This window comes from Larus michahellis, chromosome 3, assembly GCF_964199755.1.
Source record: "Larus michahellis chromosome 3, bLarMic1.1, whole genome shotgun sequence".
NCBI lineage: Eukaryota > Metazoa > Chordata > Aves > Charadriiformes > Laridae > Larus > Larus michahellis.
Window position 1 is genome coordinate 129,994,914 of NC_133898.1, and position 18,610 is coordinate 130,013,523.

Sequence of the window (18,610 nt, forward strand, 5' to 3'; positions counted from 1 at the left end):
TTATTCTTTGTGCTTTGATTTTAAGTGCGTGGTATGAAGCTCCTGAAACTATAATTAAAGATTTAAGAGTATTTTAGCAAGGCATGTTGAAGGCATTCTTTGTTGCATTTTTGGGTTACAAGAGGTTATTGATGTACTGCAATAATTTTCATACAGTAAGATGCTATGTCCCTCTACCCTTCATCTAGAGATGTGGGACACCCTCGGGTCCTCCGCAAAGGGCTTAAACACTGAGAAATTTTAGATATTCAGCTTTCAAAGTAGGGACCTAAACGGGTACTTGATCACAAAATACCCTCTGCAACTGCAGCACCATCCAGCTCACCTTAGTTGGCAATTTTAGGACTTCAATCTTCACTGCAGATTGTGCATTACAGTAATTCTGGAAATTAGTTCTGTATGAGCATTAACTTCAACTTTCAGTTCTGCTCTGCAAGTAATCCAAGTTGTGAAATGCTAATAAAAAGCCCCAATGTGCATCTAAAAATAGAAGGCGAACACTGTTTCAGCTGTAACAGCTCTCAAATATTATTACTTTTTTGGCAGAGACGGAGGAGCATGAATCCCCGTAGAAAAGCCAGCCCTTTAACACCAGAGACTGAGTTCCACTGCACATGCAGCCAACCTCTTAAAACTAATACCACAGTTCCGGCCTGCGACACTCGCGTTATCAGCTGAAACAATAACTGTGAACATCTACTAAGTAAGTTAATTCAGTTGTTTCTTCTGTCTCCCACTTGGCACCGCTGCCAGACCCTTCTTTGTGTCTGTTAACCTCAGCTCTCCCCTCTTTATCATGGATCAAAGGCTTTCAAAAGACCTCTTATGTATTGGCAAGCCACCGACTCAGATCTAGAGACACCACAGATCTCTGGGCCTTAAAAAACTGGGATAATACCTTTCTTTCTAGATAAAAGCCTGTCTCACAAACACGGTAGTCTGCTCTGAACACCAGGAGCTGCCTTTCCATGAGGGCAGACAGTGTCAAGGAAAGAGAGACCAGAAGGCAGCCGGTGGCAATGTTCTTCAAGATGAGAACCTCTCCTAGAGGAAAGATAATACTGGTGGTGATTCTCCATTTTCCTTCATACCCGATCGCTTTCCTGGAGATGCAAGAGGGGCCCGTGCACTCCAGCAACATGAGAGCTTGGCAATTTAGCAAAGCCGGCAGGAATCAGTTAGCGTCGCTCTTGAGTGACAGCCCGTTCATCGCACGTTGAGTTGGAACTGCTGCAAAGGCAGTCACGGATGAAGCCGGGATTGGAAAGCCTTGACAGGCTTCATGCAGACACCCGAGTGGACGCTGGGTTGCACAGATCTAAGTCCCTGAACAGAATTTGTCCTGCTGTGCAGCTCTAGACTTTCAGAGGCGTTCAACTAATGAGAAAAAATAAGCAACAAGGTTGTGTGCTCTACACTCCGCTCTATTCTGTCCAGACACGCCTCGTGAGCAGCACGGGCACCGGCGTTTCACCTAGTGAAGACCAACGAACAAGTTCTGTCAGATAGAAAGATTGCATATGCGATAGCGAGATTTCTCTAACCTATTTTTTCCCTCCCATCTGCTGGGTTGGCGTCGCAGCTGGGCTGGTGCAGATCATCCAACAGAAACGTACTTTCCGTCGTGAATCCGAAAAGAGAGGAGTTTGAATGCATTGTTTCCCTCCCGGAACACACAGTGGCAGGTGTTCAGAAAAGAGGTTAAAACATCAATTTCAGCATTCCTCCGGGGAAAAACAACGCTCCTTTGTAGGCACACTGTTAATTTAAGATGCTTATATAACTAATTTCTGAATATTTTCCCCTTCTGCCCCTGAACGATCAATCACGGTTGCTTTTTAGTGACAGAGACCAGTGGCCTCTTCCCACTAAGATGTATGAAATCGCAAATTAATGAGCTCGCTGCACATGTGAAGTGAAAGCACAAACACAACACCTGTCCCCCTCCTTTGGGGCACGGTTCCACAATAACGCCGATCATCTGATATTTCCCTAAGGATAAAAAAGCAATGAAATTCAAATTAACTCATCCTTTTGTTGAAAATGGGAGAAGCGGGGGAAAGACCAAAGGGAATCCGATCCAACAGTCTCACTTGCATAACCATTTCCATCACTGTCATTGCTTTGAGATTTAGAATATTATACTCGCACTGCTCATTTCCCAGTAAAATGTAGTAGCGTTTGTCACTGTAAAATAAAATTATTTTCTCCAGGTTATTAAAATCTTGCAGCTTGCTTGTTTTACTCTTATCCAACAAGCAAATCCGTGCCATCATTCTGGCTGCACAAGCCAAAGAACCGAGAAACAAAAAGCACCTGAAAAAAAAGGTAACGGCTAACCTGATTTTAGCCCTCATTTAAGAGCTGATGACAAAGCCAATACACACTTCGGGAGCTTCAGAGTAGCTCAAGGCTGCGCGAAACAGTCTCAACAGGATCAGGAAACTTCCCTGCATCCAAAAGAAACAAAAGGAAACTCTTCTGGCTCTAACTACCAAAAGCCACATGGCTCTCGAGATATCCCGACTATTCCAAGCAGAATAAATAGGATCATTCAGGCCAGGGGATCTGTGAGAACACGGATGCTCTTTGTTTCTGGCTCTCGGTCGCGCTCCTCAGCCACAGGAGCATGAAAGCACTGTGCATTAACTTTGCCCATTGGCTCACAGTAAAACAATTAAATTGTTAGAACAATTATGAAAAAGCATTGCTAACTATTCTCCAGCCTGACTGAACAACTACTGAGCTGCCACACACCCGCAGTGGAATTAAAGCAAAGTGATCAGCCTGCGCGAGACTTGGGCCAGTAACAGACAGCTTCGAAACCGAACCCAAGCTAAAAATAAATAAATAAGACACTGTAATAAAAGCTTATAAAATTAACATCTTAATGGGATACAGGCTATTCTGGAGGAAACTTATTCACCGCAGAAGTTAAGTGTTAGCCCTGGCACTGCAGATCCACGTCACCGTGCTGAACTCACCTACAACGTTTTTTTCAATAATTTAATCTGTGAAAGTGTCTAAAAAAATACATCCTTATGGAAACTGCCTCTACAGAACATTAAAACACAATGCTGTATATTTTAGAAGAATTCCTCTTGAGTTTCTCTGTCAGGTTATAGGAAATAAATATATGGGAAATAAATATTAGGGAAGAAATTATTTGGTCCATGGAAGAACAGCCCCAATTTTCACCCGTCTCCTGCCTGCATTGTGCCAGGGGAACACACTGGAGTCTAATCATCCACTGGAAAAACAGCTTGAATAAAGAATAAGAGAACAGAGAGTGGCCTCTCACAAGGTAATGCTGCAGGGTTCTCCTCATCTATCTCCTTCTTGAAAAGGGATCCCAGAGGACAACTAAAAAGGTCCTGACTCATGACTAGAGCCTAATAACTCGCCTTCAACGCTTGTGCCCTTCAGGCCCTGCCGTTAGTCACAGCGTCGGGAGCCAGCAGTCATCAAGAAGTCTGATGCTACGTGCTCCTGCGTTCATGGGACAGGAACGCAAAGGACTCCAGCTTCGGTGATCACCTTACGGGGATCTCGCAACAGTCTTGAGACAGGTTGATTCTGCAGCTTCAGAAAACTACTGGGAGAACACCCTGTTTATCAAGGGCAAGTCGAAGCTCAATTAAGCTATCAGGATGTCTGGTAGTTTGTGCCTTTATCTTGGAATGGAACACAGCATTCAATCACAGCAACTAATTTTTTAAGTGCTAGCCACAGTTTGTAATTACAGAGATTGCCCCAGCACCTGCCTTCTGTTTTACCATTACGAGGAACTGGTATCATGAGTCTCGTAGCACTAACGCCGGGTATTAAGCATGGGAAAAGCAAGTCTACTTGAGCGTAGGACCCATCAGAGACTTGGATTTGTCTTTCCTTTTCCTGCGGACATGCACAAGCTGAAGTGGGGTGTCCTCTGCAGAGACAAAAAAGCAAACGGCTCCCCACCTGCCGCACAGTTGTTTTCTCCAACACAACTGATCTCTCCTCTTGCCATTGGAATCAAAGACTCACCTCACAATTCCTGACCATATTCCTCCCTTTGGACCGTTTCAGCCCCTCTCCTAACTACCCGCTTTGGATGACTGGAGCTGTCTGACAGAACAGGTCCAAGGACCCGGGAACTCTTTTTCCCCTTAGACCTGTGACTAACGCACGGATCAAAATGACAAAGTCTCACTTCAAGTCAAGGCACGACTCGCCCAAAGGCGTTCAACACAAAGGGTGAAACAAACCCGATCTACTACCATTTCTCTCACTTAAATCCCAATGCTCACCAAAACAAATGTCACACAGTTGTCCTTACCCCTGCTGTGGAACCAGACAGCGTTACTGTTGTTCTCTGTCTTTGTGCAAACAGGGATTGCGGTTGGCCCGGGCTAAAACGGGTCAATAAACTTACAGCTGAAACAAAGTTTTATCAGCAAATGCTTCTTTACTGGCAGCCACATCACACTGCTTGATATACCTATCTTTCACAGAGAGTAAGACAAGATTAAATAAATGCCCACCTGAATTACTGGCAAATCTGTCACATTAGGGATACTGAGGGGTCACCGCAGTAGGTCACATTTGGCAGGTTCGTCCCATGGCCAGAGAGCCAGAAGCTCCCTGTTGCCATTCATAAAAAAAATAGCATTTTTTTTTCTTTAGATATTAGCACTTCATTGGGAATTAAACAATAAGTTAGGAAAAAAATGCTAATGAAACAGAAAATCCGATTTCTGTCAACCCTGCTGCTAAAAATATACTTGGACTAAAATCTTTGCAGCCTTAATATCTATTTTGGCAGTAGATATTCTTTCTTGAATGTCTTAAATTCTTGCAAGGCACAATTTAGCAAGCTTACTACAACCCAGGCTTGGAATATGTCCCCATTAATAAACTCCCACTACTTGAATGAAGACACTCGACATTAAGAACACAGAACAAAAGAAACATCCTCGCTCAAGTCAAGCCTTCCACGGCTGCAGCCAGCAATAGCACACAAGCCTATTCAGTGATCCAGCTTTATCCCGAAATCATGAGCTCCACCCCTCAATTCAACAAGTAATTGTCTAATTTCCAACCAAAGGTTATTCATGGCCACGTTATCATTCTGCCAGCGCTGCCATTTGACTTTGAACAGCTCTTTCTTAATGTCCTTTATGGGTTTCTAGAACTCCAACTACATCCCTTCTCACTCTTCTTTTGCAAGGCAACCTACACTCTTACACCCTCCCCCTCCAAAGACAAGCTCTAACAGAACCTTATTCCTGGCACCCTTTCATTACTTTTCATTTATTTTTGTTTTCTTCTTACAGTCTTGTTTGATCCAACGCAACGCAGTCAGTCACAGAAAGCCATACAGAAAAAAACACCTAGTTGCGCATGAGATTATATTTGTTCCAATAATGGTTCGGAACGAGTAATTACCCCACTGTGAAATCGCTGGAGATGAAGTCATAGGAAACAGATTAGTGTAATTTTGTAAAGATGCAAATAATAGCCAAACCACAGCTTAAAGCAAAAGTGCAGAACTTAGGGGAGAAGAAGCAAATAGCTATTTTAGCAAACATGGTATTTACAAAATATTTCTTATTCTCCACAGACAGAAATACTACATTCATTAGTCTAAAGGCCGCCTTTTTCAATTTATAGTGTGAACAGAATAAGGTTAATGATCATTTACATGATTTGATTTTAAAAAATCAGTTCAACTGAAGCTTTGAAAAATAATTTGGTGTCAGGGTTATTACATCAATTGAGAAAATTTGACAGTGTAATACCGAATGCTGTAATACCATAAGGGTGACGGAACAGTGGAACAGGTTGTCAGTAGAGCCTGCGGAGTCTCCGTCCATGGAGATATTCAAAATTCGGCTGCTCTAGGTGACCCCATTTGACTAGACGATCTCCACAGGTCCCTGCCATCCTCAGCTATTCGCAAATAAATACAAGAGTATGATATACTCAAAATAATATACTCAAATATAATAACAAGAGTTATTAATGCCCTATTTCTACTTAAAACTCCTCTTAGTTGTCTCTGGAAGAACCACTTCATGACTAGGGATGAAAGTATTTTCATGTGTTAAAGTTGAGCCGTTAAACCTATACAATACTGCATTTTCAGAAAGACAAGTCCCAAGCTCCAAACAGGAGTAACACACTCTGGGCAAAGCACTCTAACGCTCATCTGTGAACGTTCCACATCCTGGAAGACATGGCAGCTCGTCAGTTCGGATGTTGCTTATCAGTTTTGATACTCATCAGTTCGTGATACTGCTTATCAGTTCATACTTTGACTCTTTCATGGTGAAAATAAGAAATAGGCACTGGTCTTTTTTTGAGCATAACAGCTATTTTAGCACAATTCAGCATTAAAGGCTATTTATAATGACTTCAGAAACTATTAAAAAGAAAAAAAATACATAAAACACAAGTAAAAATATACCTGTATTACGAAGAATATAAACTGCTAATGAAAAACACATGAATAACCCAGCTCTTTAGATAACTCAAATATAGTCTTTTTTGTATAAAATCATCCTTATTTATTAACCAAAAAAAAAGAAAAGTATTTTTATGTTCCTCAATTGAAGTTTGAAGCTGCACCTGATTCTTGAGTGAGCTCAGCTCATGAGGAAAGCAAACCTTCATACATGTTGGGACGAGATACCGTACTCTGCATTTACTTTTCCGGGTAACAGGATAATTCTCTGTTAAGAAAAAAGAACTAACAGAAGGATGATGCTGGGGAGCACTGTTTGTTCATACAAATAATGCCAAAGAAAAATCAAACGTGAAATGTGCAAGTATTTGTTACATTATCATGTTATTTAGCCCAGCTCTGGCTAAGCTAAGCGGATCTTTACCAAGATCAAGGCACATACAGAACACGTCTGAGAGATCTGGACCAGTCTTGTAGGTGAACTGAATTCATGTATCTCATTATATTTCATCATTAGAATAGAACTATTATTTCAAAGTATAGCTTTTACTTAATAACACTGATCTCACAAATTGTTTTAATGGAGAGAGAGAACTTCTTTCCACGTTTGTGTATTTACAGCTGGTATTCTGAACTGCTTTACGTTACACCACTAAGCAAACCTCTCGACACACTCACCGTGGGAGCTGGCTGCCCACGTTATGCCCGGCGGCCTTAGAGATACGGTGACTGCAATCACAATTTCCTGAAAAGCCGAAGCTTTCAGAAGAAAATCTATTGTCAGCAGTGTAACTGTCAGAGCCGCTCAGTCCTGAGAACAACAATATTCAAATGTAAGTACCCTTCCAGGACTGAAGTTTTTAAAATTTATTGAAAATAGTAATGATACTCTGGAATCACTAGGAATAAATGCACAAAAATGCAGTATCCCCCAAATTTTTTGTACCTTGTGTTTCTGTGCTGACGGGACAGGTCATTCAATAGCCAAGGAATGCCACAGAGAGCAAAACAAATTCACTCGGATGCAGAATATTTGGATTTATAAACATCGAGGTTCAGCATTCACTGAGATTTTGGCAGAGATCTACAGTTAACAGCCCACTGAAGATTCTCCCTTTGTGAGCTGGTCTGCAGCTGTTTTGACACGACTGGCCAACATCTCAAAGCAACTCTGAAACCCAGTGCAAGAGTCATAATCACTAACAGATCCACTGCTAGTCAGAATTTTCAAATGCAAATTACAGGCAACTTCCTTTAATTTATTAAAATTAAAAGTTAAGTCGTTTTTTTTTTTTAGGTGACTGATTTCCTAACACATGTACTGCAACATTCAATTCTGACCTTGAAGAGTGACTGGTGTTTCAAAACCAAAGAAATCAGACCTCCTAACTTAGTTTTTGTTGCCATTTTAGTAGCAATTAAAAGAGTCAGTGGAAAAAGAGCTTCCTTAATAATCAGAATTAAAGGCTGCTCTAGATATAAAGCGTGCTTATTAAAAAGAGAATGGAATGAAACCGAGAACTCAAAAATAGCAAGATCTGACCTCCTTTGGCAAGTCACCCTCAGCAAAATACTGAATAATAAGAAAGTAAAAAAAAAAAAAAAAAAAAAAAAAGAAAAAGAAAAAGATGACCTCGAGGAGTCATACTCGGGTACAAGTACACATCAACCTGTCTGAAGATAATGGCTGAGAAATCAACATTTCCCTTTGTCTCTAGCTCAGTCAATCCAATTAAAAAACCAGCCAGAAATGAGTCATGTGAACGAAATGATTGCTTTCGCTCAATATGTTAATTGACTGGAAATTGCATACGTGCCAAGGTGAGATAAGAGAACACATTGCATCCTGTGAGGGATTTATCAGAGTCCTGGGTGTGCAAGGAGGAGACAGGACTCATATTACTACTGCTTAAAAGGAGGATTCCGAGAAATTAACTTGAATGTATTCTTTTCCTTCAATATTCTTTTTCCTAAGTATCTAAACCGGGAGAAATTAAGCGAATCACTGCTAGGAAACACTGCAATGCTGTGATTAACGTCGTCGTTCTGAGCTGACGTGACTTCTGTTTTTTGAAAGAATCCTAATTCATAATTTAGATTTGCTCAGTCTCTTCTGAATAAACAGCAAGATGGAAAATAGGAAGCAATATGGAAAAAAGGAACTAGATGATCTTTAAGGTTCCTTCCAACTCTAACCATTCTATGAAATATGTTTTCATCTCAACCTCTTTTTTTTTTTTTTAGGACAGAATAATTACATTCAACAAGAAGCAATTCCTTAGGGCAGATTTAAGCAAATCCATTACCTCTTCTAAGAGGAATTCTAAACAATAACTAATGAAAAAGAGGGAGGAGGAAAAAAAAAATTTAGATTTATAGACATCTCTAAATATATTCTCTTTATGCCTCTGCCACACACAAACAGTGCGAAGACATTTCCTAACAAAGGCTCTTTTCTGCATCAGCTCAGTGCGCTCCCCCGCGTGTTTCTGAAGCCCCACTGTAACACAGATGGTAAAACAGCTGAGACATTTTGTATTTAAAAAGATAGTGGCAACACCCCTGATTAATGGAGAAAATGGCCAAAAAACCCCCCTGAAAACGCCACATATTGCAGCCAATAAAAATGGGGAAACTCCATCCCAACTTAATCAGCACACCAAAGACGCAGACTCTACATCTCAACAGTTACTTTTTGCCACTGTTTTCGGCAAGATGTTTGCAAGCCCCATCTTTTCTTCTCTTTGGTCCGCGTGGGCAATTGTTCTAAAGCACTTGTGCATGAAAATAAAGCCCGTGTCAATAGGGGTTACACTTCACCCATAACGCAGCCATGGGAAAAGACAGTCTGCTACGAGAGCATTTCTTAAGTGCACGCGAGGCAACTTTGCCACCACAAAATTTAAAATCTCTACAGGAAATTAAAATGTCTATCAAGGATTTGGGGGAGGGGAAGTATTGTAAAAACTGGATACAAATACAATTTATGCAGTAAGGCTTTTTTTCTTCTCTTTTTGGGGGGATGGGGGAGAAATGAAGAGACGTAGCTGCAAAACCTGAGCTCGAATTTACAGCAGTCTGTGTGTCGCTTTTACTTCGGCCCGGTTTTATTTAAATGTAGGCACCACGAGATCTAATATTCAGCAGAGCGAAGTAAGAGCGGAGCAGATGACTGAACACTCCCATTCTCTTGGCTCTCAGCCTGCCATTGCTTTTACCACCATCGTCGCTTTTCAGCTGGCACCTGTTCATAAGAAAGCTGCCCTGGGTTGAAACGGCCCCGTGAGACGGCTCCGCGTGCTCTCTGTTCTCCGTAACGTTCCTGCCACGTTTGTTCAGGCAGAAAGTAAAGGCAGGACAAAGCCAAGTGGGAACGAAACACTTGAAAAATGTCACCCCGAGCCCTGTGACGTGAACAACCTTTAAAAAGGATGCAAAACAAACAAAGCCATTTACAGTTGTTAGTGATCCAAAGCAGTCTGAAATGAAGAGATTTTTATCCCAACGGTGTTAATTGTGAGACATATAAAAGGATCTTGAAAATCTATAGTAAAAAAATTAATCGCGATTAGATCAAAAAGTACGTTTGTGAAAATGGGAAACAAGAAAACTGACAAATTCTTGAGCCAAAATTACCACCAGGTGACAAAGATTAATCCTAATATTAAAATCAACTTCTCCGATCTTAATTGTCAAATAGCGCATTAAAATAATCCGTAAATTGGTATAACTTCAATATTAACAGAAATATATTAGCAAGCTTGTACTCTGTTCTCCTTTGTGCCTGTAGTAGATACATATAACTGCCACTGAGAGACAAGAAGCACTGTTAACAAAACATTCTTTCCATTTACGCTTTCGGTATCTCAGGCAACCACAATTAATCCTCTCTTCTCTACCCGACACCAGCAATGAAGAGAAGTGAGTGGGTGAGAACTCCCATCTCCAGTAAAAACCCATTTGACGTTACTACACAGCAAATCTGAGGCCTCAGCTGGGAGGGACAGGAAAAAAATATCGGCTGGATCGACCGTCTATTTTTGTTGACGATAGAAATGATATTCGGTATTACATCATCTTACAGCGTCGCTCTTCATAATTAACCCCTTTAAAATACCAGGGCAGTTTTAATTTTTTTAAAGCAAAGATCAGAGGGAAAATAGAAAAGATTTCAAGAGATAAGCATAGGGACTGCTTCAATAACTCAGCTGGTTAAAATTACATTTGCAACAATAGTTGTGTCGTGCTCATTGTTCTTGCAGAAAAAGTCTTCTCCACCAGGAACTGAAGCAAGTTTATATGATGCTCAGCAAAGCAAAATTATCTGTCCAGGGCGTTCCCAAATGCAGGCCTGCGCCCTTCCAGGCACTGTGGTCTTAGCTGCTTATTTACGTCCTTCCTTCAGAAATGAGCAAAACCCACGTTACCAAGTTTTCTTTCTGGAATGACTGCTATTCTAGCCAAGACCGGGCAGGATCTAGAAAGTGTGTTTAAAAGGTGTTGAGGCATATTCTGATTTTTTGAAGGAGACCGATTGCAAAAAAAACCCACCCAACTTCTCCTACCCCTTCCCCCCCAAAAAATCTCACCAGAATTTTGTAGCAAAAATCCTAACATAAAAATATCCAATAAGAGCAAATGTGACCTCTTCAAACAGAAAATAAATTAAGGCAGGGTACGATTCATCTGAATGTCCCATGAATGACTATAAAAATGCCCATTTCTTTGCTTCAGCTAGAAAAGGAGGCTAGGATGCCTGGCTCAGATGGAGACATCGGAAATTAGATAAATGAACACTGCTCTCAGTAGCTGTTCTTGACTTTCACATCATTTTCATTCTAATATATGTCCATTATTTTATCTCTGAAATTCCACTGGTTTATATGAGGTTGAGCCCAAAGCTAAAAAACAGATGATACAGTAAAGAAGAGACTGCACAGGCACATTGGTTTGGTCGGCTGTAAACAGACTGCAGCTGGATCTACACGTTTCAATGCCTTCCATGGCTAAACGTACTCATCACTATTTTTACTTCTGGTTCTGGGCTCAGGAATCTACCTGGAGCACATTACACCGATGACTGAGCGAGACTGGATGGATATTCAGCATCCAGCACAAACCCGAGTTCCTAATGAAAAATAAAAGAGAGTTTCCAATACAAACCCAGAGTCTGCAATTTGTTCTAAACTCACGCTGCTCTCAGGTCTTCCCCATCGGCAGTAAATCAAATGTGCTACCCACATCTGCTTCTATTCCACTAAATAGTATCGAAAAGATAAGCAGGGAGCACCACCTTCACTCTCAGCAAGTTAGCACCATGGTCTCTCAATCCGGTGAAGCCACATGAGTAGGGAAATTATGAATATTAGATCACAAGCAAAGATAATTCATACTGCTTCGTTTCATTTCTCAAGGACTCCCACTAGGGTAGCAAATGTTTTTGAAACAGTTTCTTTTTCTTTCTTTTTTCTTCTCTTTAATATCTAAATTAGCCATCTCTCCCATCAGCACAGTGCCCAGCTTGGCTCTGAGGCATTTGTGAAAACTGTGGAGAGTCTGCTTAGGTTTGGATTTAAAAGAAACGAATCTTAACTCAGGACCTTCTTTATTTTTCAGGAAATCTGATTTTGTGGTTCAGCCCAATAAACCTCTCCAGGCCTAAACTACCGTACACAGTTCAAATACGGGACTCAAAAAAGCGGTAAAAGCTTTTAACAACATACTCTGCCATCCCAAGAAAGCAGACACATTTCCTTATCTTGGGAAGACAACAATTATCACTTTCTTCCACCTTTGAATGTTTCTGGCTTGATGCAGCTCTTTCCTTTCCTCCAGGCTGGAAAAGCTGTATTTGACCATTTGAACTCCTACTTTTCATAAGAGAAATGTACATTACAACCAGCTTTGGAGACTGACTTTCCTAAGTATCTGTTTCACTTTGTAGCCAGATTCATCCCAGTTTTGAGACATATTTTCATAGACTGGGGCAGGTCACTGTCCCTGTTTGACTGCCTTTGTAATTTCCAAGAGGAAATAAACTCTGACACTCTCCTTGTAAAGAATAAAACACCGCGCTGCCTGGAGGAGGAGGAGATGTAACAACAGCTAAATGCACTTCAAACTTTTTTTTCCCCCCTTTTACCCTACTTTTTACCTTACATCAGATATATCCGAGGTTAGAAGTCTGATAGAAAGGAATTTGTAGCTTCTACAGCAACAGGAATTCAAAACCTGGCTGGACATGGGGTCCTGGGCTGACCCTGCTTGAGCACGGGGGTGGGACTAGATGATTTCCAGAGGTCCCTTCAACCTGCGTGATTCCACGCTCCTGTAAAGAGACTGACCAAAATCTCATCCCAGTCCACCACCTCATCTGAATTGGTTCCCACAGCACGACAGGCTCCATCAACACACAAGGCAGAAATTGCAAAGTAGGAGAGGAAAGAGACAAAACCTTGAAATGTAGCCATTGGGTCAGGACTGCGGACTAAAAAGCCAAGCCAGGACCAAGCACTTGTTAAGAATGGTAGAATCATTAGAGAGATAACGATGACGGTAGCCACGCTGAACAGCATTAGGAGCATACAGAATCTTATTTCCCCAAATGCCCCTCCTTGAGCCCAACATTACAGAAGTCCAGCTCTCTGCTCCAAGGCTCTGCCCTCTGAGCGACAACATGACGTTGGTAGAACCACCACTGTTAGACACAGAAGCAGGAGCAGAAAAGGATGGATTTTCAACCATAGCAAAAGAGACCGCTAGAGGTGATTATTTTATGATTGGATTGTGTCACACTCCCCTGCTTTTTTCCTCTTCATTTCTGCATTTTTGCCTCGATGTAAAATTGCGCTATACTCTCATAAAGAAGATTACATATGAAATAAAAGCCTGCCCTGAAGAACACATCATGCACACAGCCCAGTTGAAATGCTGTATTAATGACGGGGGTACCAGGTTCCATAGCTAGTGAAAATTACTTTCATTTTCCACTGCATGAACTCCTCTTGCACAAAAACATTAATCCATTTTTGCAGGCCAAGCATGAATTCCTCTTTTTAAGGCAATGACTGAAAGCGGGATACCAACATAAAATTTAGCTCCTCATTTGAGCATTACTGTGCTGAAAGCAGATGACAAAGGCAGCGCGTCCCCCTCCAGAAGAAGAAAAATGTCCCGACCGTGGTGAAAGTGGAGGTGGATGGGTTAAGACATTTTTAGGCTGCTGCGAGCTGGTATTTCGCAGAGCAGTAACACTGACTGGAAATAGATTATGTCACTGCCACGACTGCAAACAGTCCTAGCATCAGAAACAATAAAAATAATTACTTGTGATAACACCTCTAGTCAATTTGCCATTATTCATAATGAAAAAGGATGCTCTAATATAGCAACCTTGATATTTTTAACTAAATTAAGAGATTTGTCTAGGTTGATACAAAACGCAACTCCTTGACTTGCCTGTTTAAGTTGACATACACAAAACCAAAGCATTTCCCCTGTAGTGGGGAAAGTACAATTAAATTTCCTAAACATATTAGATACATTGTATATACCGTAAAGAAACCTCGCCTCTCAGTGGAGTAGTTAGTCTTTCCTTACTAAAGGAGACTCAAGGAAACAATATTCACTCCACTCAACTCTTGATGGCTCATCTCAGAGCTCATCTGAGCCCTCACAGCCCCGGCTGAGACAGGCGATGTTGCCTGTTTTACCTGCTGTTGTGGCCCAGGCAACACCTTAAAGCTGCTGCCTGAACCACAGCAGCCCGTGATGCTACAGAAAACTGGGGATGGGGATGTGCTCGTGGGGAGAGAGCTGCTGCCGGCTCTTACAAACCCTTCCCCTCCTTCCCAGTCTCTCCCAGAAACTTGGAGCGCGGAGGACACTGAAGGCAAGGTAAGCTAACACGAGCTCCTTTTTGCTCTGCACTTACTCCTCAGAGACAGGGAATACCGGGATATTGATTTCCTGTCTTTGTGGCAAAAAAAAAAAAAAAAAAAAAAAGGTTTTTATTTCACAAGGAAAGCAACACATGCCTCCCGGATCTGACAACCGACCATAATAACACGTAGCCAGGTAAACCCAGGAAACATCCAGGTAGCCAGAAACCAAGATTGAAGCATAAAGGTACCTTGTTGCTTTCTCCATTTTCACAGAATGATAGAATTACCTAAGTTGGAAGGGACCTTTCAGATCACCGAGTCCAACCATCAGCCTAACTCTGACAAAACCCACCACTACCCCATGGCCCTCAGCACCACGTCTGCCCGGCTTTTCAATCCCTCCAGGGATGGCGACTCCACCACTGCCCTGGGCAGCCTCTTCCAATGCTTCACAACCCTTTCCAGGAGGAAATTGTTCCCAATATCCATCCTAAACCTCCCCTGGCGCAACTTGAGGCCGCTTCCTCTTGTGCCATGGCCTGTTCCTTGGGAGAAGAGCCCGACCCCCCCTGGCTACCCCCTCCTTTCAGGGAGCTGTAGAGAGCCAGAAGGTCTCCCCTCAGCCTCCTCTTCTCCAGGCTGAACCCCCCCAGCTCCCTCAGCCGCTCCTCACCAGACTTGTGCTCCAGACCCCTCACCAGCTCCGTTGCCCTTCTCTGGACACGCTCCAGCCCCTCAATGTCGTCTTTGTGGTTTTGGGAGTATTTAGCCCTTTAGGTAGTCAAAGAAACACGATGTCTATTTTTCATTTGAACACCAGCTGCCAAAGGAGGCTCTCTTTGGTTTCGCAGCAGCCAGGAGAATCTGCAGCACATGATTAACCCCGCGGTATCTGCCGGGTGAAGCAGGCAGACAGGAGGGAGGCAGGGAGGCATGTCTGTAGCAGCTGCATGATCAAACTCCCCCATTAGCAATTTTCCAGAATGAGTTACTGTGGCATCATCCTCTGATGGCAAAGATGATGTAATTGTTCAACAGACTAATGAATTTTTAACCTCAGATTTGCTGGGATTGGAAAAAGTGCGCCTATGCAAGCAGCAAATTCCAACCACACAACCCTGCGTAAGTTGTGCACATAAAACCTACGTCCACTGTGGAATCAACTACACCTCTCAATTTAGGGTAGTCTAATCTCAGACACTGATATTCAAATATCTGACGTTAAATTAAATAGTATCAAGGCTTAGAAAAAAAAAATGTAGTCTTATTTTGCAAGTGAGTGATACTCTTCCACAAAGCTTTAAACTTTCCCCCAGTTTAATAATAAATTTTACTAGCATGATCTGAGGACAAAATTATTTTTCCCCACAGCTTTGGAAATCTGCTCCAATTATAAGTCTGGATAGTTTAATTAAGGAAGCATGTTTAGCTTAAGAAAAAAAATGGGATGGGTTAGAAGAAAACCCCTTCTAATACTCCCTAGGGTCTACGGGTCCTTCAACCCAATTTGATGTGAATGAAACCATTATTGTTCTTTTGACTCCCGCTGAGCCATTATGCTAACGGTTTTCTAGAAATTTGAGTAGCATTTTACTCATGTTTTCGTTATTCCACTAGCCAGGATTTTAGCCCTTAGACATCAGAAGTTTCCAAGTTTAAAATAGTTTTCGTTGAGAAAGCAATATCCTTTTAATTTTATAGATTCTTACACGAATTTTAGATTGGCATATGGTGGGTATTTGATATTAACTGATAGAAAACTGCACATCCCTCTTTTTCTCTCTTTTTAAGCATCAGACAGTTTAACATATTAAAACCTGCAGCAATGAAGACTCAATCAAGCAAATGAAACCAAACACACCCACTGACAGATATTTCCTGCCATAAAAACGCTCACACATTGGATGGAGGGAAGAGTCACACCCTAATAAAAATCTAACAGAAAAAAAACAATAAAAAGGGTTAAAAGGTAATAAAAGGATTATTATCAAGCTATATAGACTCAGCCAAACCTTTTAGTGATATTTTATTGCATTAAAATGTGAGCTTTGATGATCCAGCTGGTGTTTTAACTGCCTTAGAGCCAAAATATCAACTTTTTTTATACCCCTGTATGCGCGGCTACGTAATAGATGCTTGCTGTACAACCTGCTTGAAATAAAGCTGCCTTCAAAGAAGTCGCGGAAAATATCTATGCAATATCATTCCAAAAACAATTTGCCACTTTGGCTCAAAAAGAAAAGTAGGCTTCAAGTAATTAATACTCCCAATACTTTCTTTGCAACTGCACCAGCACAATACTGCAGTAAACAGTGGACAGTTCGATACCTACTGCTCTTAGAGGCTTCTGTTCCTGGGATAACTCAATTAAACAAATTGAGCGGGTGAGCGTAATTTTCTTGAAAACCAAAACTGATAAGCTGTAAGCTCTGGTTTTCTTCTGAAGGCACTTCAAGTAAGATTTTGTACAGACATTTCTGACACATGCATAGACTGCCCTAAAACGAGCACAAAACTCTAGGCTAAGCAAAGCAACAAAACTGTTACAGATGAACAACAAAAAACTAGAAAAAGCAGTAATCAGGCTGATGACAACTCAGTTTAAAAGCCAAAATTCCTTCAGAGCAAAACTTCTAACAAGTCTCTAATGACCAAAAAAAACCTCATTAAGTCCTGCTCTTGAAGTTGGTTTAAAACAGCATCTTTATATTCTGTATAGGTCCCATACAGGCCAGAAACTCCACAAAAAACACACGCGGCAGCTGATGCAAGCCTCCCATTTTCCAGTAATATCTAGTCCTTCAGAAGGCCTAATGCATTATCCAAATAATTTCAGTATGGCAAGAACCTCCCCTTGTAGGAATAGGAGCACTTTCAGTTAGGGATGACAAATAAGTCTTACCATATCCCCTCATTACCCATTTTCTGCACTCCTGAATACGTCGTATCGGTTTCCTCACCTGATAGGGACACGGGATGTGATATTCTCTGCAGCGTTCTTGAAACCACGTCGTCTCCCACACACCTCGATAAGCCTGCTCATAGAAATAGCAGCCAATTACAACCAACAGTGGCACGAGGTACAGAACACTGAACACACCAATCCGGATCATGAACTTCACTAGTTTGTCCTGGTTCTCTTTTTCTAATGGGATTTCAATGCGAACCCGATTGAGGGAGATAATGCCAGCTAGCAGAAGGGAAACTCCAACAACAACATACAGGCAGAGAGGTGCAAGTACAAAGTATCTTAATGCATCCACATCATAGAGGCCAACAAAACATACGCCGCTAATATTGTCACCTTCAATTTTATTCATTGCTAAGAGGATGATGGTTAGAGTTCCTGGAATGCCCCAGGCACTGGCGTGGAAGAGCAATGCCTTCTTCTCGATGGCTTCACTGCCCCATTTTGGCACGGCTGCCAAGAACCAGGTGATGGTAAGAATGACCCACCAAACACTGCCAGCCATGGTAAAGAAATAGAGCACCATGAAAAGCATGGTGCAAGCCTTGTTGTGAGAGCCCTGGGTCACTGTGGAAGCCTTGTACTGGGCAGGGCTAGATGCGTTACACGCTACTCGGTCTTCAAGCAGAAAGCCAATGAAGAAAATTAATGACACCATCATGTAACAGACAGCGTAAAATATTATCGGTCTTTCTGGATAGCGAAATCTTGTGACATCAATCAGAAAAGTTAAAAAAGTAAACAAGGTAGCGGAAAGGCAGACGATGGAGATCACTCCGATGAAGTAGCGAGCAAAGGAGAGCTCTTCACGCCGAAAGTACATATTTGGGCATGGAGGGGAACAGTCCCGTACCCTCAGGAAAGAGTAACCCAGATCAGGGTCTATTTTCAACTCCTGAGGACACCAAAAACCATAATCCCTCTGTACTGCCATTGGGGCCTCTTCTGTGGGCTCCCCAGCTAAATTGAGGTCCACAAGACGAGGATATGGCTCATCACAATCTGGGAATCTAAAAAGTAAGAAAAGAATTATTTACAAGTAATAAACACATACTCCGCAAAGACTAGCAACCTTATTTATATGTCTGACTTTAGACACGCTAACCAGAGCGAAACCAAAGACAATCCAAATAATGGGTAACCCATGAAATACTACACTATGTTTAAACAAACTCTAGAACTCATTGTCATAGAATGCGGCAGACGTTGAAACTATAAAATACGTTTAAAAATAAACCAGAGAAATAAATGGACAAGAGGCCCACTGGGGCTTTAAGAATAAAGGTGAGGATAGAAAATACATCTCGGGAAGTC

General features: G+C 41.7%; 1 protein-coding gene across 2 annotated transcripts in view; it reads right to left on the reverse strand.

Moving 5' to 3' along the window:
• FZD3 (frizzled class receptor 3) overlaps positions 1 to 18,610 on the reverse strand; it is a 62,178-nt gene that overhangs the window by 10,381 nt on the left and 33,187 nt on the right. The window contains exons 4-5 of one of the 2 annotated variants that reach the window (XM_074582151.1): positions 18,150 to 18,306; positions 17,289 to 17,363 (exon numbers count right to left, since the gene is read on the reverse strand). In XM_074582151.1, the coding sequence (XP_074438252.1) occupies positions 17,289 to 17,363; positions 18,150 to 18,306 (232 nt within the window). Of the gene's footprint in view, positions 1 to 17,288; positions 18,307 to 18,610 lie in introns of both variants that reach the window. The other variant, XM_074582150.1, reaches the window with a different exon arrangement.